This window comes from Anoplophora glabripennis, unplaced genomic scaffold (assembly GCF_000390285.2).
Source record: "Anoplophora glabripennis isolate ALB-LARVAE unplaced genomic scaffold, Agla_2.0 scaffold42, whole genome shotgun sequence".
In the NCBI taxonomy this organism is placed as follows: domain Eukaryota; kingdom Metazoa; phylum Arthropoda; class Insecta; order Coleoptera; family Cerambycidae; genus Anoplophora; species Anoplophora glabripennis.
Genome location: NW_019416219.1, coordinates 79,070 through 105,748, shown reverse-complemented (window position 1 = coordinate 105,748; position 26,679 = coordinate 79,070). Strand labels below are relative to the sequence as shown.

Here is a 26,679-nt window from a genome sequence, read left to right as displayed (position 1 = left end):
ATCGAAAAACAGAATTAGATATTTGCAGTTTATTAAAATTTGCTTAGGCTTATTTTTCTTTAGCATATTTCTATTATTCATTGAACAATTTTATAAGACGGAACAGACCAAATGAGGACAAAATTTACCTGACAAACAAGGCAAGTAATGTTCAACATAATTAACTTTACCATAAATATGTTTATTTGCAGTAAAATTATATTCTTATTGTATTTAATGTTTTTTTTGAGGTAATATAACCCTAATAATTACGTCATTTTACCGACCGGACGATATCTAAATCTTCCCACAGTGTCACTGTATCACACCACCATTACTCAGATGCATAATCTCTTAAATGAAGTTTACAAGAACTGGAAAATAAACAATCCGCATTAATGGTAGCTAAGTTATGGTACGCGATATTTACACTGCATAAAACATTATTTACGAATTACAAAAGGTACTGATAAAGGTGCAGGCATTTATAAATTTATACCCAACACTAAACAGAACATAAAGAGTCTTTAGGTTTATCTTTCTTATTTGTTAAGAAGAGCAGCAAAGTGTGATCGTTTGCGTATAAAAATTCAAATGTCTCTTTCAAATACATCCCGTATAAATTAATAATTGCCAACCCAACGCTGCTCCGTTATCACATTAGATAATAAATAATTTTCAATCTCAGGATACGTTGTACTTTTCTCAATACGCGTACATATTATTACAATAATTATATTTACAATACTATCTATGAGAACGACTAGACTAATAATAATTAACAGAATATAGTACATTTAAATAAGTATTCATCTTTAAAAATAAATAACTTTGGATATAGTGCTGTAACATATTACATTAATATAGTCTTTACATAAATAAGTCAAAATTAAAAGGGTTTAGTTTTCTTTGGATTGTTTTGGGAGGTCCGTAGATTGCACATTTTTCCTGGATGGGTAAAAATCTGAAACAAAGAGAAAAACATTTAATAAATCGTAGAAGGAAAACACAAACGACAACAACATGACTCAAATACTTTTTCATTAATTTTGGACATAGACACATGAAATTCAATAGACTGATATTAATCCTGAGAAGTTGATTTTTACTTTCAGAAACATAACTACAGTAAACCACTCTAAAACAGCATATCGGATTTGAGGTACATTAAGCATCTTCGCGAGTTCAATGTTTTCTATACTGAGAGATTATATGATTTATTTATTTATTCTAACAATCAGTAGTTCGTCACAATAACTTTCGACATGTTGATACAAGATAAAGCAGGAATCTTCCTGCGTGTCAGCATCATCACCTCGGTGATTTAAAGCTTGTTATATATTTATTGCTAATTATTCATGTTATCCGAAGTTTCTAGTGATTTATCTGTACCTAACAGTGAGACTGAAAATTCTGCCCACATGATACAACGAAGAGTAGATAAACATGTGCGCACAATTGACATGCGAGCTTTATTGCAAGCAGATACGTTTATTTCCAGGTATTAATAATCGCAATTAATTAAAAATTCAAGAGAAAGTGTCGCGTAATAGAATCTAGCGAGTTGTAAATAAATATACGTACGATTCACATGGGAATGTGCATTATTATCAACCATCGTGATGTGGCGTCATGTCATAAAAATATGTTTTCTTGCCACGCCATTCGTATTCGATTGTATAATTGTGTATTGTTTCTTTTCAAGTAAAATGTCAGCATGTCAAAATTGTCTTCAGTTCCAGAAATAAATAAAGAAAAGTTAACTTACGTTACTAAGTATCTTGCGTCAAACTTTTGAAAAAAATTGTAAAAAAAATATAATTTAACTATAGCTAGGTATAACAAAATAATATTTACGTTTTATAAAGCGAAGAAATAACAAGAGAATAGTTTGCAGACAGGTATGTTTTTAGCTTTAGCAATTTCATACTGAAAAATTAGTTCAAAGCGAGAAAGAACGCAATCCAAAGATACCTGAATGCCGAAGCGTATGAATAAATAGACGGTAATAGAGAAATACCTCGGACACCGCTGTTTCTATGCGAATCAAACGTCTTATTAAAATAAATAAAGAAACCTCATTTCTCACAATCGTGCCCCACATAATGATGCAGTTACACAAGTCGCAGTCCAAAAGGAGTAATTTAATCACGTTATTGCGATATCTGTAAGAGATATCTCTTATTCCACCACAAGTTACGGTCTGCTGAGAGCCGTGGGACCGCCGAACAAGCTATTTTACATTTTCAGGTTTAGGCGTTCGCTACAGGTGGTTGTGCAGGGTGAGAATTCAGGGCTGAACACTTGGGCAGCCAAAAAAACGGTAACTATTCAATTAGCCACTTAGAACTTTTTAGAAAACCATTTTCCAAGCAATAAATTATACGGTAAAAAACAATGTTTGTATTTGAAAGTCAGTTATTTCATTTCAATGTTGCATATTAACAGGCCATATTAGTCGATTATTCTTTTGAAGATTTCCCTGAAAACTAGTTAAAAAGATGTCGTAGAAAAACCCTATATGACAGCTATAAGAAAAACAAGAGGCAGTGCAAGTATAGTTTTGACTTGCATGCATGAAAAAATTGAAAAATATACTACTGACAATAGCTGTGTCAGCAGACACATTACACTTTTCTTCAGAAAAAATCTCAATTTCATTTCATTAAATTCATTTAAAGTCATGAGAAAACAGAAAGTTCCTCTGTCCTCGTTTAATGGCAAATATTTTAATTATACGGTTTGTTTTCGAGGCAGTGTTGAAATAACAAAAAAGAAAGAAACATTTATTTAAATATAACATAAAATGTTTAACGTAAACTGATAAAGATAATTAAGGACAAAAATTCGTACACTTGGAATTTAAGACCTTTTGTTGTTTTTAAGGCTAAAATTCTCCATTTTTTCGAATAAAAAATTTTTTTAATTTAAAGTAAGCCTTTGACCTAGTTCAATAAATCTAAAATAACTCCAAAACTATTCCATTTACAAAAAAGTAATAGAATTATTTGTTAAAAATTAAATGTCAAATATAACGCAATTGTCAAAGGTCCAAACAAATCACGGGAAAATTTAAAATTTATGGGTGAAAATCCTCCAAAATTAAAATTGATATGCAAATATTTTTTTTTAGTTTCTGAGTTTCTTTATTATATTTAAAAATTATATTTCTAACATATTGCATAATTTATTTTAAACAAATAGTTTTAAATGTATTGTCGATTTTTTTCTTTATTTCTGTAAAAAAATGAAAATATTTAATGAAATAGGAAGTTGTGTTTTTTATACCTAACAATATGCCGTTTAGAAAGTTTTATAATTCCGGGTATTTCCGGAGATATCCGGAAAAACCCGAAATTTTGTAGAATCGTTTTATTTTTTTTTTCTGGCTTTATTTGAATACGAAGAATTTTAAAGTAAATTGTATATTTTCATTGCCACTTTTTTCGCTCTATCCAATGGCTTCAACATTTTTGCAATCCGACGTTTCGTCTTCGAGGGGACATCATCAGGTTCATTTTTTCAAATACGTTGCTGCTATTTTTATGACAATATCTAGTCATTTTTAATTCTCAATTAGATGATATTACTTTTGTAATCACGATAAAAGGGTTTCAGCTTGTTTTAGCTACCATTTAAAATTTTTCCTGAATACAACTGAACGCTTTCAAAATATCTGTTGGAGGAAGTCATAACAGTATAAAAATCAATACAGCACAAAATATCCAACATTTTTTTTACTACTTTTAGCAATATTAATTAGAAATAATAAAACATTTCGTATTATTTTTTTATTAGGTACAACTTTTTTAAATTATTTATTAAAAAATGTTGGATATTTTATACTGTACTGACTTTCATACTGTTATGACTTCCTCCAATAGATATTTTGAAAGAGTTCAGGGCCGTACTCAGGAAAAATTAAAAAAAAAACAAGCTAAAAACCTTTTTTACAAAATAAAAACAGCAGCAACGTATTTAAAAAAATTATGGCCCTTCGAAGACGAAATGTCGGATTGCAAAAATGTTGAAGTCATTGGATAAAGCGAAAAAAGTGGCACTGTAAATATGCATTTTTTTTAAAATTCGCTTTCAAATAATGCCAGAAAAAATAAAACGATTTTGCAAAATTTCAGGTTTTTTCGGATATTTCCGGAACTACCCGGAATTTTAAAACTTTCTAAACGGCATATTGTCAGGTACAAAAAAACACAACTTTTTTCTAATTTGAAAATCAATTTATTCAACTATGTAGAAACTTATTTTAAATTTAAAAAAATAATTACAGAAGGATAGTCTTCGAATGAAATGGATTGCATCTTTTTTTCGAAACGCCAACCGGAATTAAATACATTTATCCAATTTCGAAAATATTCAGTGACATCAAAATTTTGAGATTCTTTTTGACGAAATCTCCCAGCATTTCCGGCACTGGTTGCCCTTACCCCAAATTTCATTGATTTGCGCCATTTCAAGAGATATTTAAATAAATATAATTTTTTTAAATTTCAGTACTCTGTTCTCGAAAACGAAACGACTTATTTTGAAGTCTTTCTTATTTTGAGATGTTCCATGTTTGGCGTACGCAATTTGGGACACACTGTATTGTTCATGTATCGTACACACAAAATTTCGCTTGTTTTATTAACATTTCAACACCCTGTATCCCGAAAAACAGAAAGTTTCAGAGATGACATTTAAGAAAATAGTAAATATTATGAAAAAGTGAGGTTTTGGTAACTGCCACAAATGATTTGAAACCATTACCTATCTACAGTTACTTCATCGTTTATAATTATTTTATTCGTATTGACATTTACATCACGTAAACGCTATTTACGCCGAATTAACAGCCGCATGGCAACAGCTTTCGTCGTTTCCTAAACGCGTACTATTGTCAAAGCGGCCTTCGCACACATTTTACCGATAAACCAATACAATACTTTCTGGGAAAATGCTGTTCTTTTATCGTTACAGACGCGGGATGCCACAAGGTGAGTCACATTCGGGTACCTGCTCCAACATCCCGCCAATTTTTAGGCGGGATCGCACCTGTGGGTACGTTAAACGACTTGGCCAGTTGAAACTTGTACGAAAAGCAAAAAAGATCGGATTAGTCATATGCTCTGACGTCAAACGCAGCGGTCGTCATAGATAGGTCTGAGGGAATGGGTGGTACACATGTGTTCTTGATTTTATAAAAGAAAAATGAGGCCTTGTAATATTGGCAAAGCGCAGAGGTACAAGCAATAATTATTTAAATTTCTTCTTACGAATTAAAACCGAAACTAGTAATTATAGTCCAGACGATATCTGTTTCAAAGTGTCCATATTTGGGTGAATCGTATATCCACGGTGATTTTTTGCTTTTTGGCTTTCAAATATCACTAGAAATGAAAATTTTTCTATGCGCACAAAAAAAAACGTGGGCTTAACTTTTGGCGGCACAATATGTTAAAAAAATTCAAAAAAAGTCATATTTTTCTTCTTATTTAACTACGTATCTTTTCAAGAGTTAATTTTAGGCAAAAATGGAAGAGGAAAAAATGTCTGTAATAAAATTTTACGTAATATGACTAGTTACAAATCGAATGAATCATGATCATTATTGTAAAAATCGAAAAAATCACCAAAATTGGGGTTAAAAAGCATTACTTTTTAGGGAATTTTTTTGGGGTCTTTAAGTTGGATGTATGACCTTCATACTTGGCTCAAGAAGTTCATGTTATGTAGAATCATCACACCAAATTTCATCAAAATCGGTTAGATAGATTTTGCATAATAATTTTACAATCCAGATTTAGAAAAAAAAATTGCAAATTTTCAAAATTTTGCACAGCAAAAACCAAGGCCCTTAGATACTTGAAAATTTAATCACATATAGAAGGGCTCTCAAGCTTTCAAACGCTTTATGAAAAATTCGAATCCGTCAATTAGGAGAGCTCTGGCGCTTGTTTAAATATTGGCCGAATTTTTGCACTATAATTTTGTATTTTTGTAATATAATGAGTTAATTTCTCATTTGCTTATATTTTAAACAGTAAATAATAGTTGAATTATACTTTAATCACAAAAGAAATGATGATTAAATTAATAATTAATTAATTAATTACTAATTTTCGACATATTTTGAAAATAATTGTCGTTTAAACAATTTTAGAATATTTAAATAAATTTGTTTTTGATCTTTGATAAACAGTATATAAGTTTATGCACTTACCTTTGATACAATAAAACGCGGTTTAAAGTATAGGTTGCCAATGAAGAAAAGTATTGTAAACTTAGACCTGGTAAGTACTCGGAACACCAAAGGTATTACTCGAACAATTAGCCCGGATGTCCCAGTACATTTAGTGTAAATGACGATTAACTTTGATCGGCTATTACTACGTAACTAATAGACCAATCGATCTGGTTTTTTTAAAGAAGCGTCTTTCCAATAATTTTTAAAACCGACTTTAAAAAATTTGATTTGATTGAATATTCACAAAGTTATTCTAATTGTTTATAAGTACAAAAATTCGACCAATGTTTAAACAAGCGCCAGAGCTCTCCTAATTGATGGATTCGAATTTTTCATAAAGCGTTTGAAAGCTTGAGAGCTCTTCTATTTGTGATTAAATTTTCAAGTATCTAAGGGTCTTGGATTTTGCTGTGTAAAATTTTGAAAATTTGCAATTTTTTTTCAAAATCTGGATTACAAAATTATTATGCAAAATTTATCCAACCGATTTTGATGAGATTTGGTGTGATGATTCTACATAACACGAACTTTTCTTGAGCCAAGTCCTATACACAACATAAAGACCTCAAAAAAAATCCCTAAAAAGTAATGGTTTTTAACTCCATTTTTGTCGATTTTTTCAGTTTTTACAATAATAATCATGATTCATTCGATTTGTAGCTAGTCATATTACGTAAAATTTAATTACAAATTTTTTTTCCTCTTCCATTTTCACCTAAAATCAACTCTTGAAAAGATACATAATTAAATAGGAAGAAAAATATGACATTTTTCCAACTTTTTTATATTGGTATCAAATAACGTTTCAAATATGAATAAGATGTCAAATGAGACTAAATAGGGTTTCGTGCTAAACACTGTAATATTTTTAATATGTCTTGTCTCTGTAGCCAAACACATCTTCACACTTTTTCCAAATTCCCTATGTGTGACATTTCTTGATGTCACAAATTCATTTTGAATTTTTTGTTTTAAGTGATCTGAATTTTTAGAATTATAACTATGTTTTTAAGAATTTCATACAAAAAATAATAATCTAGTGAGAGGTGAGATTTCGCTAGCCGTTGTATTGTTCTGTTAATTCGATCTATCTCTTCCTTTGCTGTTGCATCAGTGCTACTAACACTACAGTGATCTCCACAACTGTAGTGGTAAATTTTCAAGAAGGTGTTATTCTAGAAAAAGGAAATAATTTGCAATATTCAGCAGACGTTCATAAATGTAGGGCCTATTAAATAGATGATCCCACACCAAACATTTATACCGAGAAATGCCGTGGTACTTGTAATCATTTTTATTACGGATTCTACTGCTTTGGAAACGACTGACTTTCATCAATACAAACAATATGTTGCCAATAGTCAGTAATATGTACATAACAAAACATACACTAGTTGGTTTATGCTTTGTGGTCTACATTCGCAATCATTCATCATCTTCTTCATTTGAAATTCAGATAAATGTTCTATACTATTAATTACATAATCAGGATAGCCATTTATATAAACAGAGGTGTATGAGAAAACACTCTTTCTCCACATATGAAGTGTGCGTTTTGGTATATTAATTACAAAAATACACAGGAATCTGTATGTTCCAAGAAATTGAAGACAATGTTTAACTATTTTGTTTGAAACAGCTTTATTAATCTCTACTAGTTCAATATGATCTTGTATTAGTCTTTTTCTCACAAGGTTTATTTAGTTTACGTAAATTTAAGTTTAAAATTGAACCTCAACCATCGAGATCGAAATCATTTGAACAAACAAGAACATTCCACCTGTTATTTTGCCGATAAATTATTATTCCAAACATTCCAATATTCTACATTAAAATTTTCCAAACAATGGTAAAGTTTCGTTGAATTTATTATTTGCTTTAAACTCAAGACTATCAGGACAATAAAAACATTAAGATTTTCAAACGGTCTTTTCATTGTTACAAAATAGACAATAAAACATCTAAAATTACCTGGTAATTATATAACAAAAGTCTATTATTACTGTTGTCTAACAAGAATTTAAGCACAAGATCATTTTTGTAGATAACCTACAACAATAATGAGCAGGTAATGAGTGTTGACTTTAAAATTCATTTTATGGTAAGTTGGACTTAAAGATGGAAGCTATTATCAATTAATAGTTACAAATTAATTCTCTTCTACTGAATTATTGATTCGCTCACTCACTTCATCCATATTGCACGATACATTCTACAAGTTACAGTCATAGCAGTTTTTTATAGAAAGTTTAAGAAAATCTAAGCAAGTGGAATCCTTGTATTTCAAAATTTTTATAGTTTAGATGGATTGTTTATTTTTTATTTATAAAACGCCAGCCTGAAGTCGATTACTTGAAAAAGCAATCCTTAAAATAGAAAGAATTATAGTACACATTCTATCGCCTCTAAATTTCATGTTGATTTTTGTTCAAATTGATATTGCGAGTCTAACAATAAATATTTGATATCATCATCATTATTTGATAAGATCTTGATTAAGATTTTTTTAATTCGTTTGACTCATATATTGACATTGCAGGGCATCTCAAAATGCAAACATATTTATTCCAGTAATTTCATCTTTGCCAGTTACAGACGTCAGCGTATTTCGCTTAATATAAACAATAAAACGCCTCAGATTTATGCAACAAGTCATTTCCGTTTCCTTAAATCAGTTAATAAGTAGGAGTATTCTGGGAGAGTTTATTTGATTAAGGTTGCTAAAAATAACTCTATAATTTCTGGTTAATCTTTGAGAACATAATAAACTACCTAGACGATAAACAAAGCTTGGGATTGACCTCTGTTAAAGGTAATGCGCTGATCAAAATTTATACTCATTTGCTTCTGAATTTTCAAATAAATTATGAGAAAAAAATTCAATGAAAAAATGACTGATTTAGACAACATGATATTATGGACATTTCACATTCTCATCAAGATCAAAATTAACGTAGGAACTTTTTTGATGGCAGCGTCATTTTCATCTTGAAAATATGTCATCTGGGTAGCATGACTAGCATAAGTAGATTACATTACCCTTAAGCAGATTACATTAAAGAAGACTTATCGAGCCTTTACAAAAATCGAGATGCCTGATGCCTCATCTCTACCTTAAGACTCTTAAAGAAAGTATGAAGCAACTAGTTTGAAGATTATTTCGAATATAAAAAATTTCCGATGCTATTCTCGATATTTTTTAATAAGGATTTTGGATGTCTGTCTGATACAAAGCTTATTTTATGTAATGCAATTTAAACTTTTTTATAAAAAAAATCAACGTAATTTCTCTAACGAACCATATCTGTTTACAGTGATTGTTTTTCTGATTGAAAATTAATTCTGGATTAGGTAGTTCGCTTTTTTTGGCAATTATGAAAAGTGGATTCAAATCCGATTAACTCACCTATACACAGAGTGTATCTTTAAGGGGGGGCTTCGAGGTTACATTAGTCTGTGAAAAAGTTCATTCAAAACAAACTTGATATGTGTTTCTAAATGTCAAAGGTAGCCTCTATGACATTTACTTTTGTATGGCCATGCCATTCATGGGATCTGAATCCACTTGAGGTGCACTATGAGTGACGTTTCAGCCATTAAGTTGGCAATAGAACGTGTCGTACAATAATTTGAGAATGAGAAAAAATGGCGCCATGGTTAGCTGTGGAGTTCTCGAATTGTGCGCATATTAACCAATTTAACCCAAATTGAAATAAACGACGAATGTGACTGGACATCCTCCCTGGAATATCAAGGCTGAGGCATAAATCGGCGATTATTTTGAACTGATGACGCGGTGACGTACTGTCTCATTATTTATTTAGTCTCCCAAATGTCTAGTCCCTCTCTGACGACAGGATCATTTAACAACGGTGCCAAATTAAGCGATACAATGCCAAGGCGGCATTGGGTTTTATGGTGTTTTGATTATTGAAAAATGTTTGTGAATTAAAGGCAATAATGTGAGTATTTATTAAAATTATTATTGTAAAGCATTGCTGCCAAATTTACAAAAAAATCTGTGAAATACAACTGCATGATAATTATTCTGCAGTCACAAAAATTCGGAATTCAAATGACAAAGTTCTAGATGCAAAATTTACTGTTACGAGATTGATGATTTTGAGTATCATTGAAGTGCGGATAACAATTTGCCGCTTTTAACCGTTTATCTATTACAATCATGAACTTGCGTCAATATGGATACTTCAATTTCTCAGTATCCACATTGCATAAACGTAAACTTACCAATTAGCAACTGCTTTCTAAGGCAATTTAATAACCTATTCAAATCAATATTACCTACTTCTCTGTAATTGCAGAGGTACTTATAATAATGTAACGGTTTGTTAAACTGTTCAGTTAAAATATATACGACAAGTCTCCTTTGCTTACGATAAGACATCAACATTAATACTAATTTACATCATGTAAAACCTTCTCAAATTGAAAAAAAAATCTTAATTCTATTAGCAACATGTGGTTACGAGTAGGTACATAACATGCCAATTGCTTTTGACTGAAACACTAACCTCGAACTTCCAAGTAACTCAAACAGTATTCTGACAAACAAAAGTCAATAAGCTTCCACTGGAACGCGTTTAAAATATTTCTATTTCATAGAACATCTGTCAAAAAAATAATTGGATCATGTTTTTAATTGTAATTTAGCGGCATAATGATCTACTCGCCAACGTAGCCAACTGTATATGGATGAGAGTTATTATTAAGCAAATTAGAAATCATATGACCTTGAAATTTGTCGTGTGACATTGTTTTCATTTGATTGGGTCTTTCAATTCCACAGAATAAGTTTGAATTTTTTAATTTTGAAGGAAAAAAATTAAAAAGATTACTTAAATAATAATGATGTAATGAGTGGAAAAATTGATATTTGGGGTCATCCATAAATTACGTCACACGTAAATGGGGAGGGAGGGTATTACCGAAATGTGACTATGTGTGACAAGGGGCAGGGGGGGTCAAAAGTTTTGTGACGTCACATGTTAAAATTTAAAATACTAAAACGCGAAATTTAGATGTGAATAAAAAACTATAAAAATCTACGAACTTGATCTATATTTATTAATAATTTAGCATTCTCGCTATATGAAATATTGGACTTTATGTTGATTTTATTAGATTATTTAATAAAAAAAAGTAAAACATGAAAATAGCTGTTTTCTCTAGATTATTTTTAAATGCATGCCTAAATTTAAAAAATGTGTGACGTCACATCAGGAGGGGGGATTATAAAAATGTGACAACCTGTGACAAGGACGGGGGGAGGGGTTCAAAAGTCCTAAAATTCGTGTGACGTAATTTATGGATGGCCCCTTTGGAATACCTTCTAGACTCTAGAATCTAGTGTCAATAATTCACCATATTGATAGATTAGACTTCGAGATAGAACAAAAAATTTCTCAAGTTCTAACACGACATTTTAAAGCTTTAAGTTAGATTCAAGAATGAAACTAATTAGCTAAAAATTTTATATCCTGTCCCGTATGCACTGTAAATTTAGGGACTTATGGAACAACAGAAAATAAGATTGTTTCCAATGGGCCATCTGCCTATCGTAGTTTTTGAGATACAGTTCAATTTTGGCAGCCTATTGAACACAATGAGCCTTAAAACTGGATTGGAAGTAAAAATTTCGTACGATGAGGGAAACCTCCATGAACTCCATCGATGGATATCTGGGAAACCGCTCAAGGATTTTTTTTGAAATTGTGGTGGTGTGGGGCCTACCAAGCTAAAATGTTTTCAAGGTCGATATCCAACATTTTCTTATTTTAAACAGAACCCCCTGTATATTATCGCATTTTTGAAAAGAGCATTTATTTTTAAGTTGAAAACATATAACACTCTCCGTACTTACGACTGACCATTTCCGAAATATTTTGATTTTTAGGCAAAAATTGACATATGCCAGACTGTCAGCAAAATTTAGTTTTCCTGGAAACGCAGGTTTATTTTTTTGTCGGAAATTTTGTAGAGGAAGACAATTTATCGAATTTGACATGAAAATTTTCCAGGTTTTATACGAGGTGGTAAAAAAAAATTATCGAATATGAAGTACAGAAAATGTGAAAAACTCGAAATTTTTAAATGGAAACCCCCAATTTTTTTAATGTATTCTGCACTAAAATTCATCCTGGCCCCCCTGCGTTATCGGTCCACTCGTTTTTTGTGCTTCTTTTTAGGGTTGCACCGCTCGCCTATTAGATATTGTCCATATCAATTTCTTGAAAATACCAGCAAGTAGAATGAGTCAAACTGCAGGGATTTCCGCATTTTAAATACAACTCGTAGATGTTACTGATAATTTCATGATTATTTTTAAATAAACACACCATTTAGTGTCACGTAAAAACTTACCTGTGATAACGGCTTGACTATTATGGGGTTTGAACACCCTTCTCTGTCCTTTCAAAATCCTCCTACCATTCACACACTTTTTACTAATCTGTTGTTGTCCCTGATCGTGGTTAACATTTTCGTTGTTCCCCTCACTTTCCTCATTTTCAAATTCTGCTACGTCGAACCCGAACCTGTCGATGAAACGCTTCCTGTCCACCTCGTATTGATCCTGCAACATCCGTTTCGTATCGGCCCGATCTGGGGCACCAAATAGACATTTCTTTACGGAATTGGCCCGGACGAATCTGTCCAAGTTTTCCTTTTCGTCGATCTTCCTCGGCTTCAGCACTCGCTGATCTTTGGTTTCGTAGACGAAGATTTTGCACACGATGGAATTCATCCTCACGCACGACTCAAGTCACCGGGATAACGTAAGCACTGACGCGGAGCTTTGCACAACCAAATCGTCGATGGGCTGGTGACGGTCTGACTGTGAAAGCTCCCATGCTTGTGAAAGGAACCGACATAACCCCCACCGTCGCGTGGTTGAGGGGACCGCGTGGACTGCAGCCAATCGGAGGTTGGAATGGATGGGAATGACGCACCGGGCAAGGTATGTGTGAATGGGATGTTCAGCCAGCTCCAAATTTGACAGAAATTTTTTTTTTGTTGGTTCACTCCATAGGATAACTCAAATTACTCAAATTTGGAAACTAGTAGTACAACCTGGGATCAAAGACCTCTTCATGGGTGTATAGGAGAGTCGAAGATAATTAAAAAAGGAAATTTTAGATGTTACCCAAATACTTTTTGCCATTATGTTCACACAATTTTCTTTAATTCGGTCTTTTCCTGTAGAGTAATTAGCTCTTGAAGTTAAGAATTGAAAAACTTATTTTCATTGTAATTTTTTTGTTTCTCATTAAATTTGTATGATTTTTTTATCAAATTTTTCATTTCATATTTATAAAAGTAATTTCGCATTGGCGCTATTCAACTTTGTTATTTTAAGTGGAACACCTTGTATATTATTACATTTTTGAATTCCTTGGTTAATATTAGGTAGAATTTATTAAATGTACATGGTGTTTAAAACTTACCGTTTTCGAGATATCTAATCAGTTGTTTTTGAAAAAAAAATCACAATTTCTGCTCTGTTCTGTGGAACACCCTGTATAAGAATTAAAATTTTTTTATTTTACTGCTAACAGTCACAAATCTGTAGAAAATAAGATTATACGATTTGATGACGTTTAGCGAATGTGCAGAACGTGTTTTGCCGAAAATATTCACATGTTGCGTTTTGAAGCCGCAACGACGATATCTTTTATTGAAAACATATATTCTATACTTCTCTTGTTAACTATATCTATATAAGGCTTAGGCCTTAATTAAATCTCGGTCTGTACAAAGAACAAATCAGGACTTCCTCTAGTGTACTCCTACACGAACCCCTTTCATAGTAATAACCGTCATTTAGACTTTTTTCTTAGGCTCCGTATTATTAGGCCAATCCCTACAAAGTTAAGCTTAGCAAACCGTAACCGCAGGTGTGCCAGGGCTTAAAATAGCGTGTCTTAAGATTTGAAACAATTACAGGAGGCTATGGCGCTTTTAGTTAAAGCAACGCAATCAGGGTAACACATGGGAAAAATTGGATTGCTTTGTCCCGTCGGGTTCGGGGGTGGTGAACACAGGAAAAGATTTATTTAAAAAATGCTAATATTTTATAAATATATAATTAGAAAATGTAGGCTTTCTCCAAGTTAGTGATCCGCTACTGGAAACATCATTTTCGTTTTCGTATTTAGAATATATTATTTTTGAGAAAATTCTGATACCTCTTTTTTTATAAAGCTTTTGCATTTTTGAAAGAATTATACGCAACTTTTAAAATTAAGTAATTTATTATTATATTTAACATGCTTTCCTTTATTTTGCCCCTGAAGTTTTCAAAAAAAGAAAAATTATATCTCTAAGTATCGTCTAAACTAATGAACAAAAGATATTTTGTGCACAATTCATGAAAAATATGGCATTTAATTAAATTCGTGTTTTATTTTGGACGGAAATGGTTTTTTTTTGGGAAGCTTCAAAGACAAATGTTTGTATGAGATTTTTTTAAAATTAAACAACGAAAATGCTCCTTCAATTTTGATAAATTGCTGTAAAGTTTTAAGTTTATCTAATCGTATCATGTTTATAAATTCCCAATTTGTTCCTACACGGGACAACTTTTGTAAAAACGTCAAAGATTTCTTTCATTCAGAATAAAATTTGAATTTAATTTCAGCTGACACTTAATTTTTTCATATTGAAATTTTGTTCCAAAAATTCAATTTGTTCAGAAGATAATTGGAGACATTCTTGTGAAAACAGCAACACCGAATATATCAAATGTATGCTTATTTTTGTGCTACACCCTGTATAAAGAGCAACATTCTTAAACTTGAACGATGAATAAATTCTTTTGATTTTTATATTAAACATAAACGAAAATAATTTCAGCTCTTTTATGAACAAAAACGCATTATATTGACGATAAATACTTGGATACAAAAAAAAACTGATCCTTTGTGAAACAATACCTGTTTACTGTGGGAACTATTTGAAGTTTTGCTACGTTTAGGGTGATGGCCGCCCCCAATTCTAATAGAATCGTTACAACTGAGTACATTTTAGTTAATGTGTCCGGTGTAATGCTATTAACACTAAATTATTGCATAACGGACGAAAGGCTGACGGGTGCATTCATTTAACTGTCGAATCGATAAATATGGGAAAATACTCCACAGATAAGACAAGACAAGGGATACAAAAATGTCCACACTAATCTGTAAAGTGTACAGCAATTTTTTTTTTCTTCCTTTTGTAACTTTAATACGTGTTAATCTTTATCCGAATTATACAGGGTGTTTCTTAATAACGTGCTAATATTTAAGGAGGTTATTCTTGGGTCCATTTTAAGAAAAAACTTCATATGAACATATGTCTTAAAAGTCTTAACTTTTGAACTACAGGGTGCTAAAATTTTATGAAAAAAACATTTTTTTGTGATAACTGGTATTACCTACCCTAGATATTTTTTTTCAAATTTGGTACACGTCTTCTATTCATCAAGATGCATTTTCTGATGTACAAACAATTTTATTATTTTTGCCAGTGGCGTCTGTACAGGTTTTGTATTGAATACTTTTGAAGAAAAATATGTTACGCCACTGCTTTTTTCTTAAAGTAAAAATCAATTTTGAAATCCTCATTCCTTGCTGAGCAAATGTGGTATCTTGAATTTTTTTTGTTTGAAATTATCAAATTACAGTAATCTACATACATTTTGGAATGGTAAAAGAAAATTACCCTGGCATGGCGTAACATATTTTTTTTCAGAAATATTCAATACAAAACCTGTACAGACGCCACTGGCAAAAATAATATAATTGTTTGTACATCAGAAAATGCATCTCGATGAATAGAAGGCGTGTATCAAATTTGAAAAAATATCTAGGGTAATACCAAAGTTATCATAAAATAATGTTTTTTCATAAAACTTTCGCACCCTGTAGTTCAAAAGTTATGACTTTTAGGACATATGTTCACATGAAGTTTTTTTCTTAAAATGGACCCAAGAATAACCTCCTTAAATATTAGCACGTTATTAAGAAACATCTTGTATATATCCCAAAGTGGGGCCCTACATTTCGAAAAAAATTAATATTTCTACAACACTACCGTAGAAGAACCAAATTTGGTACATGATTTAGGTTCATTACTGGTCTTCTTTGACTATGATTTAAAGTTAATTGAAGCACTACAAGCTGTTCATTGCGGATGACTCGCCCCTAAAATTGTACCGAACTTTATTTTCATTCACCGATTAATTCACAGCAAAATTTAATTTAATTTTTTTTTCGCTTTAAATTTTAAAAACTATGGTTTTCAAGAAAAACGTATTAACTGACACAAGATTGTAACAGTGTTCATTAGAAAATAATCAAAAAGTCAGTAGTAGGCTTTATCTTTCAAATTTGAAGTATGAGTAAAAAATGACTCAATAATAGTTAAATTTTAATCAAATTAGAGAAAAAGTCAACTCTAAATTGGTTTTATATGGCTCAATTGATAGTTAGCAGTAACTGGAATTTGAGTAAAACTTGCTCATTTCAGAAGCAATAGTTTCACTCAGTTGTACTCGTACTAATAGAGTGAAAATTTCACTCAATCGAGTGTGGAGAGAAATTAATACAATACTGAGTAAAATTGAGTGAAATTTGAGTGAAATTTTTTATAGTATAAAAAATCCATAGTCTTGATAAAGTTGCAGCTAACATTTCCTTTTCGTTGGATGAAGTATTGTTGTTAATGAAATACACTTATCCATTAATTTCAAGGTTAGTAGCTTGTTGATACTTATTTTGTTATAAACGTATACTGTATATAGTGAATCAAACTAAATAACATAAACAATAATATATTTGTATATAATTGAATCATTTTTATGTGTAAGATTTATTTTACAAAATAATGGCAACCACTATCATCAAATTAGATATCCAAAAAACAACTAATTTGCAATAAATACAATACAAATACAATTTTTATAGGAATATGACTCCTTTATTACCTTTGTATCAAGTCAAACTGAAAAATGTTTCAAATTATTCACAAGGAAAGGAAAGTTCTTAGCACAACAATTCATTTATTTAATTGCAATAAAAAGCAATGTCCTTGAAACCATTATTTGTTGTAACAGATGTCCACGTTTTAATGTATTTTACTATGAAGAAAATCTAAATCACTTCTCAAAACGTTTTTATATCAAACAGGTCATCCCGTACAACGTTTTCCATAAAATAAATCTCCAGAGACGTTGATGTGTTCGTCATTATTAGTGTTAGTGTGTGCGTTATGGTGCATGATTTGTAACCGTCATCGTCAGCGGGCCATGACGGCACTAGTCCGTACTTTACTGGTAATTTTTTATACATCCTGTCTCCACATATTGCACACTCCCTCGCTCCTGGCAACAAGGTAAATCAGGGAAGAGGCCGCCGCAACTGCATTTGTCATTATACTTACAGCGCTTTAAACAGGATACGCCTAAAAACTAGCGTCTGCCCCACATCAATCTGTTCATTTCGTATAAATGATTCTAAAAATAAACGTTAATAGTTCTGATGGTTATTTTTACTGAATATCGTCGTTTATTATTATTTTTTTAATATACAGGGTGATTCCGGAGGAACGGGAAGTATTGCAGGGGTAGATTCAATGGGTCAAAATAAGAAAATAAACTCATACGTTGAAATAACTAAATATTTATTTTTTTATGCACAACGAACTTTCTTCCAAAAGTCAGGCCTGTTCCTTATTTAACAAATCAATCACATAGCCGAGCAAAAAACGCATGCGCTATTGAGGATCGCAATCCTATGTTTAGCCGCCAATCAAATAGTCCAGTCATTTAAGCTAAAATATGGCGTTACTATACAATTTCCCCAAACAGCACCGATTTGCACCAAAAGCTACAATGTGTATTTATCAATTCATTCAATATACGTGTTCTGATATCTGCAAAAATATGTGATTGGTTTTTTACCCATAACTCGCTTAGTTTTTATGCTATCAAACCCTTCAAGAAACTATTTGTAGGGTTTTTCAAGGGTTATAAGATCAAATAATTTAAATTTTCTTTCAGGCCTTATTTTTGTAAGGGTCTGAGCTGAAAGGGCTTGAACAAGTTGCTATTTACGAACAAATGCAAACTTAATTTTTATCCTACAGAAAACAACAAAATTTTCAAAAAAGCAACGCCTACAATTTTGTCCTCTACAAAATTTTGCGTATCATCAATAGTTTTTGAGTTATTTTAAAGAAAAGATAATTTTTTCCAAAAATACGAAACTTCTCTTTTTACTTCAAACTCACCTTTTTTCAAAATTAAGCACTTTAAACCTGTCAAACTTCTAGAGCATATTACAATTACATAAATAAAGTAAATTGTAAAGTGGTAACGATTATTTTCAACTGGGGTGGTAATTAGGGGGTGATTTTCACGTTTTTTGTCGTCGAAAAAAATACGGACTAACTTTATTTTCGTCGTAACTCGTTTAGGTTTGAGGCTAAGGACTTTTATAAAAATAAAATTAAAGGTTTTTTCAAGCACTTTAAAAAAGGTTCTATGACTATTCCCTGAAAAATGTATTGGTTTCTGGTTATTTCACGTTGAAACTTTCAATTTTAGCGTTTAATGAATAAAAACCAACCTGCAACAAGCTATTACTCCGCTTGTATTGGGTCTACGGACACCATAAATAAACCATTCTTATTGTTTTTTATAAGCTACATTTTTTATAAGAACGATTTTTTTGATAAAGTGCTTTCTTTTTGAGTTATTCGCGAAAAACCGTCTGAAAAAGTGTTTTTTTTTTGGTTAAAAAATTTACACTTTCACTTGCGAATAAGTCGAAAAGTATTGACTCAGAAAAAACTTTGTAGGACAAAAGTTTTTTAGAATTAGTTAATATATCCATTCCCGGAGTTATTTTTAATTAAACATTTTTCACCACCGTCAGGGTAAAAGCAACCCATGGTACAAGGTAAGTAGAAGGTAAGTAGAACGTAAATCCAAATTTTTATGAAAATCGGTGCTGTTTGGCAAAATTATTCGGGAAAATGGTCATTGAATGGACTAAAATCAATTGTCAGGATTATAACCAGTTAGTTTGACATTAACTGATTTAGTTACGAATTCCTTAAATGCCCTAAATATTCACCCATAGAGAATATGCGGATATGATTTTTGTTTATGGGTTTTGTAATGGAAATTTAGTTCAAAGTTAACGAATATCAACGGCGATTTCCTAACCGAAGGGCCCCATAAAAGTTTTCCAAATATTGTTCACCAGAGTTCAGGAAACTGCTGTTTTTTCCGAGTGTAATTATTTTTAGTGAAAGAGAAGGTTTTGACATACGAACCGAAGAGAACATTCTTAACGTTGTTGAAAAAAATCCGAGGGAAAGTGCGATATCACAGAAAGTCGCTTTTAATATTCTTAAGAAAAATATCCTTAAATGGTGATCATGTTCCAAGGTTACAATTTTGTGAATGGACTCGTCAAAATCCTACAGTAAATGAATACATTTTATTCACTAATAAGACAAAAATACTCTGTAATTTTCCTGTTTCTTATTAAAATGTGGCGTTAAAACAACCAATGATCTAGTGTCTAGTGTGTAATTACATACATTTTTTATCACTCTGGGATTTCTATAACTGAAGCGCAAATTCAGTTCCTCTTCGACTGGATGTCCACTTTTGTTATCTCGCTCCTCTGCACACCGGTGACTGCTACATGAACGTCGAATTAACTGCATGTGGGAAAACCCCGAACGCACCCTTTTTAACGCCACACTTACTTCCTCTGGAGGCATTTCACATCAATGCTCTACCTGCCACGTGAGATAGCCTGAAATCCATAAATAATGTATATGTTACACCGTAATTTATTGCATTACTTCAGTAAAATGCGTGGGAACAATCAGTTTAATAAATGGTAATAAGTAATAAATAATCCGTATAAAACAAAACGGGAAGTCGTTTTTATAAGCTTAACAAAGGATTTAACAATATGTTTATTGTATGTTAATTAATATATAACATTCTTGTCTCAATCGCAAGTATTGCGGTTTCATCTGTACACATATTCTAAGCGCATTTCAAGAAACGCTACTTCAATTTCAGATTCAGAAAGTGCCAATTGTCTATTTTAATTAATGTAGTACCTAGATCCATCAAAGATTGAAATGATATACAGGGTGTGCCATTTAATACTCCCGCTGCCAATATCTCCGAAATAATAAATAGATGGCGTGGCGATTCTAAAAAATTTTTTGTTTCCTGGACCGTGGTAATTGTCAGTGTTGCGAGAAACAACTACTCTGAGGGCTATATGCCCCTACCGGCATTGAATTATACTCGCAACACATAGTGCAACAGCTAAGGTCGTTCGTCAGTTTAACCCACCAGGCACAGACCGGTTTCGGACTTATTAGTCCTCATCAGTGTGTCATAGGTGAGACCAACATACTAACCAACTAACAATACAGAAACTATAACTACAGAAAAAAAATGTACAATGGTAATCTTATATCAAATCAAACTACTTTTTCTGTAAATGTTTGGTGCGGCATTTTGAATGGCTCTTTAATTGGACCATATCTTTACCACGGAACAATAACAGGCAAGCGTTATTTACGTTTCTAAGAAACGAACTACAAAATTTATTGGATAATATTGCCTCTCAACACAGGGTAAATAATTTATGGTTCCAACAGGATGGAAAAAAATCGGTCACAAGTGCACACACTTCTCGGTAACCCAAATGTTCGGTCAAAATGAGATAAATTGATGTTTTTGATATGCTCAATTTCAACTCTACGAATTTCATTGAAGATTTTGGCTGATCTTTGAGGAATCTACGGACAGTTTTGATGATTTTTTTTTTTGAGATGATCACGGATTTTGCTTGACCAACATGTTGCTCATCATTTATGTCCCCAAGACCGTTTTTAAACCGCTTGTACCGCTCATGACCTCTGCCACGGAATAAACAATCATCACTATAAACTTGCATTAATAATTGAAACATTTCGGTAAAAGTTTTACCATAACAATACTTAATGTTCGTACTCTTTGTTCGATGCTCATGTTTGTGTCGATGACACAAACATACTGTCACTTCAGATGCAATAACTCCGCTTATATTCATCCAAAAATGATGAAATTTTGAGAGTACATCAGTGAAGGATGTGTCTTTCCAATCACTATAAATTCCTATATTTGGAAAGTCCTGTTTAGTTTGGAATGCACGCTTTCCCTCGACTGTCTTTTGAAAACTGCGATATATCACATATTTTCATTAATTTTGAATACCCCGTATTTCTAAAATGGGGCCTTTCCGGACACATGTTTATAAAAACTGTTTTGTTAGTTTGTGGCGTAAATCCACTATTCGAGTTTGGCTAATCACAGTACAAACATCACTTCAAAATACATTTCTTTAAAAAATTCGATTATTTGGCGAATGCGCCAGTTAAAAATGCAATCGAACGTCATGTAGTTCAAATGTTTATTTCCTTTCTTGATATGCGAATTAATAAGTATAATTTAATTATAATAACAAATAACTTCTCTAAACTTCACTAACTAAATCCTTGACATCATATTTATGGTGTCTCAGAATCGCTGGAGTCTGGAGTCTTATTTAACAAGTAGTCACTTTCTGGTCACATTTAATAATTTTATTTTTCGTACATTTTCTACTTCCTCGGATGTTCCACAAGGCTCCAATTTAGGACCGCTCTTGTTTTTGTTTTCTATTAACGATTTTCCGAATGTCGTGTCATGTGAAAAATTGCAGTTTGCTGATGACTCCAATATCGGTAATAAATTCGCACTTCGATTTCGATCGCCTTCAGATGTACATACATGAATCATCTACCATCATGGTGCAAACTAAACCAATTGTCTCTTATTATATCCACCTTTACCCGTGAAACCAATTTTGTTACCTATGACTATCGTGTCGAGGGATATTTCATTAGCAATGTTGAGCAATACAAAGATCTAGGAATAACGTTTGATACCAGACTTTTTCTAAACTTTTAATGAGCGTATGAATATCGTTTTGTCGAGTGCACTCCGGACTTAAGGAATTTTTATCACAACTGCAGAAATTTCAAGAATGCACGTACTTTTGAAAATTGTATGTATTTTTATTTGTCTATTTATTCCTGAAATTGGGTTTTTCCTGTTGAAATAATAAAGTTTATTATTATTATTATTATTATTATTATCCACATTCTATAGATTTGTGATTCGTTTTGGAAAAACGGATATTATTGTACTCATTATGCCAGTTGCGTTTTATCGATGCAGCATATCTCACTGCTGTAACGGCATATGTGCGAGATTTTGGAGATGATACCGCAAAAGTTCGATCAGAAGCGTTGACAACATGAAAATGACGCATAAGCGGTGCAATATGACATCCCCGCCCTCGCTTGTGCTCGGCATGCATGCAGATGATACACGATGAGAGAATTATATTAATTTAGGGGAGTGCAAGGGTTTTTTAATCAAACAGATGTCCGTACATTTTCAGTAGAATTAAATTAGGTAGATTCTTGCTACAGGGCTACATATTCCTTCAGGTTAAAACAACTTAATTTAAGTTAACTCGCCTTAGTCCAAAAATGCTTTGTTTAAAAATTGCAGGGCTTATTTTTGAAATGAAACAAGAAAATAACCTTCAAACACCTCATTCCTTGCATAAGTTGCCTACAGAGGTATAGCCTTTCCGAAGTCAGTTGGACATGTATAAAGATGCCTAGCAATAAAATATAATGAGTTTCATAGGCGTCCCTAAAATAGTTTTCTTCTAAAGGTAAAAAATTATAATAGTTGTATAAAATGTGTAGAAAATTTCTATTGTATGTTCATTTGACGAACAACATATTTTTATTATTTATATCCTCAAATAATTTTATTATCTTGATGCTAAATTTCGTTTTGTTCCGTTTTAAAAGGTCTCCAAAGTGCCGTGTTGTAATAATATTAGTAAATAAAATATCCCTCTCATTTCTCCCTTTCGCAATTGTAATATGAGTGATTAATAGAAGGTGCCTATAATAAATTAAAATTACCTGAGTCACACCAAATTCCGCATTGCTGCACTGCACTGATAGGCCATTTGTCGACATCTGAATTTATGGCCAGGTCGCCCAGTTCGGCTGTGTTTGTGCCGCATTTACTCGCGAGTTCATTCTTCAACTGGGCGACCAGACCTGTATATGGGTGTGTCTAAATAAATATGGGAACAAGTTTTTTAAATATTTCAAAGCCGAGTTGTTGCGTCAGCGACGGAGCTCGTACATACTGCCAACCTCTTGGTTCTTCAATTGAGATAGGAAAAACTATACATTAGAAAATATAATTTTTTTACTCCCCTTTCATAAGACATTTTGTTCCTACTTTGACCACCCGAATTCGATTCTTAAGTTTGGTCGATTACTTCTGAAATATCCTCTACACTTTTTGAAAATGAAATAAATGATCCACCCTTTCATCCCGGTCGTGAATCGACAAAAATATCAGTTGTTGCGTCTGTCCGTCCTCGAGTTACATCTGCCCGTAAACATTCAATAAACAAGCGATGAAACGCAGACAATAACCCCAAATTATAATGTGCAGCTGAAGTCGCAACGCCCGCCTGGCGGTTTGTGAAAAACATAAGGCTAATTTCATAATGATCTAGACTCGTGGCTTACGTTAAATTTTTTCACGATAATTACTTTGTCACCTGCGTGGCGTGGATGATGGCTCTTCCCACTCTGACTAATCGATTATGGGACAGTGCCGTTTCTTTGATTTCAGGGCCAGCTGGCGTTCAAGATGAGCGATTGTCGCAATGGCGCTCTTAAAGCAATAAATTTACTTTTTTAATTGAGTATTTACTGTTACAAGATTGAACAGTATTTAGAAAACAGAGTTAGTTTAAAGTTGAGACAATTATTTTAAAGGATGATTTCTTAGACAATAATGAAGCTTAGATCTGTCTAAAAAAATCACAAGCACTGTTTATAAAAATACCCACATCCCAGTACTCGTAGACACATGCCTTAGAAAGACGTTGATGATGTCTATACGTCAATAGAGAATAGTGTCGTTTTTACGTAGAATCAACTTAAAAATGTTGCCGTTTTACATGTTTTTTACAATAAGTTTTTTATATTAGTAATATAGTGATAATAAACAAATTCTTTAAGGAATACATCAAATTGTTTCAAATTTGCATAGATTATAAAATTTAAACTATGAATTAGTGATTTATATTTTGTACTTTTCCAAGCTAGCCTCATTATTTTTTAAATCAAAATAATATAACAGAGTTGTTACGAAGAAAAGTTAATTCTCATTATTCAAGCCTTATAGAAATTCCCAGTTTTGTTTGTCACTCCATGGAAAGAATATATCTGCTTATTTGAAGTCTAGTGCTTTGAATTAAAAAAATATATTTGTGCTAAATAATTTAGTATTTTATCAAACTTATTCTCATTATTCTCATTAGATATTGCTAATTGTTGTATTATTTGATTTTTTTGTTTTTCTATTTGAATACAATATACATACATATTTACGTTTGTTAAGTCTAATGTGCAATTTTGTTGTACTTATATAAATTATTTAATTCATTATTATATTATACTGTCATTCTGGGCTAAGTTCCATTATTTTGTTGTATCCAATGATTTGATGTAATCTTATCAAAACTGTATTACAAAAAGGCCACTTTATTTATTCTATAATATGGCGAATGCGCTGGGATTCACTGTGATTTTGTGGTCCAACTGAACTCATTCCAATCCTTGATATGCTTAAATCAAGAACACACATTTACTCAAAAGCAAATTAATATAAAAACAACATACTGCTAATTAAGATGTTTTTATCGACAAAATTTCGAAATTAATAGGTATAGTTTTCAATATTAAATAATATACAGGTTGATAACAAATTGACCAAAAATGAAATCTCGTATTCTTAGGTGAATTTTAAAGGGAGCCTTTCCTGTAAAGTTTTTATCAGAACGCTTCGTTAAAAAGATACAGGGTGTTAAACTTAAAAAAAAATATATTTTTAATTTTTTTGAATAATTTAAAAACTAGTTAAGTGAAATAACTTGAAATTGGGCACATGTAAACATTGAACAAAATCTGAGCCTTTTCCTAAAATTTACATGCTCCAGTGGCGGAGATACAGGTATCGGTGGTATATTTTTCTAAATAAAATAGTACGCCACTGCTTTACGGTAACAACCATGATATTTTCTGATTCGCCTTTCAGTTTTCTACAAATTACTACTCTCTTATGTTTTTCGAAAAAGCCTCATTTTCGAGTAGAACTTAAAAAACAACTAGTTTTTAACTAGTATTAAAAAAATTAAAAATATTTTTTGAAGTTTAACACGTTATATAATAATAATAATAATAATATCTCTACTCCTCATTCTAATTACGAGAATTAGCCCAGAAGTCGGAGACTTGTGCGGGAGAGGAGGCGGCATATTATTATTACGCAGGCCGCATTTGCGCCCAGGAACGACTTATGTTGGTAGGCCCTAACCACCATTCAGTGCAGGAATGAGGGAAACCTGGAAAACCTCATTAATTAGGGGGGTGGTCAAATGCCAACCGGTGTCAATCTCTCACATTGACCCAAGCCAACATTCTTCCACCCTACCATACCTGCACAGAGGGCGCCAATCCTCCGTACAAATATAGATAATCTACGGTCACCGGCCGCGGGATTCGAAACCCGGGCAGTTCGACACATCGATTTAAGTACTGACGCCTTAAACCGTGCGGCTATCGACCGATATCTTTTTAATAATTTTTTTAATCCTATATAAAAACTTTATAGGAAAGATGCCTCTTAAAATTTACCGAAGAATACGAGGTTTAATTTTTGGTCACCATTTGTGAATCACCCTGTATTTACATATTTCATAAAAATATGTTTTTGCAATTTGGCCGAATGACAAATAGTTTTTTGACAAAATAAGGAGACTTTTTAGAGACAAAATTGCCTTTTTTGGACATTTTAATTAAAAAGGATAATGATAGTTGAAATGAATGTTTATAGAAACCGACAAATACTAATAAATATTTAAATTTCAATTCAATCCATCATATGGTGTTAAAGAAAGGAATAACAAAATGTTAAAGCAAAGTTAACTTCTCCGAAAGATCAAATTTTCAAAAATTAAATAGGATTTGTAAAAAAATGCAATGAATATTCAAAACAATGTTGATAAAACTTAAAAATATTGAAAGTAAAACCAATTCTCAGAGACAGCAACTAAATGTTATACGTACAGCAATGCCCCATATTCAAGGTTTACTTAATGAAATAAAGAGTAACAAAAAACGCAATAAATAATTAAATATAGTCTGAAAGTTAAATGATTCTTTCAGAAAAATAATAAAAAGTCTAAACTTAACCACGTTTATTAAAATATAAAAATCTTTACAAA

At 31.9% G+C, this 26,679-nt stretch overlaps 1 protein-coding gene across 1 annotated transcript; it reads right to left on the bottom strand.

Annotated features, from left to right (window-relative positions):
- Positions 1-219: 219 nt before the first annotated feature.
- Positions 220-13,059, bottom strand: LOC108905395. The gene is made up of 2 exons (XM_018708231.1): positions 12,605-13,059; positions 220-943 (listed from the first exon to the last, which is right to left on the bottom strand). Exons 1-2 carry the CDS (start codon positions 12,984-12,986, stop codon positions 879-881), a joined length of 447 nt encoding a protein of 148 aa, XP_018563747.1. The 5' UTR covers positions 12,987-13,059; the 3' UTR covers positions 220-878.
- Between the last annotated feature and the right edge of the window lie 13,620 nt (positions 13,060-26,679).

What these genes read in the sequence shown, in the direction of transcription:
- LOC108905395 (XM_018708231.1), bottom strand. Translation starts at nt 12,986, where the DNA reads ATGAATTCCATCGTGTGCAAAATCTTCGTCTACGAAACCAAAGATCAG. An exon ending in TAGTCAAGCCGTTATCACAG is followed by an intron (nt 944 to 12,604) that starts GTAAGTTTTTAC and finishes TCTTTGTTTCAG; the next exon opens with ATTTTTACCCATCCAGGAAA.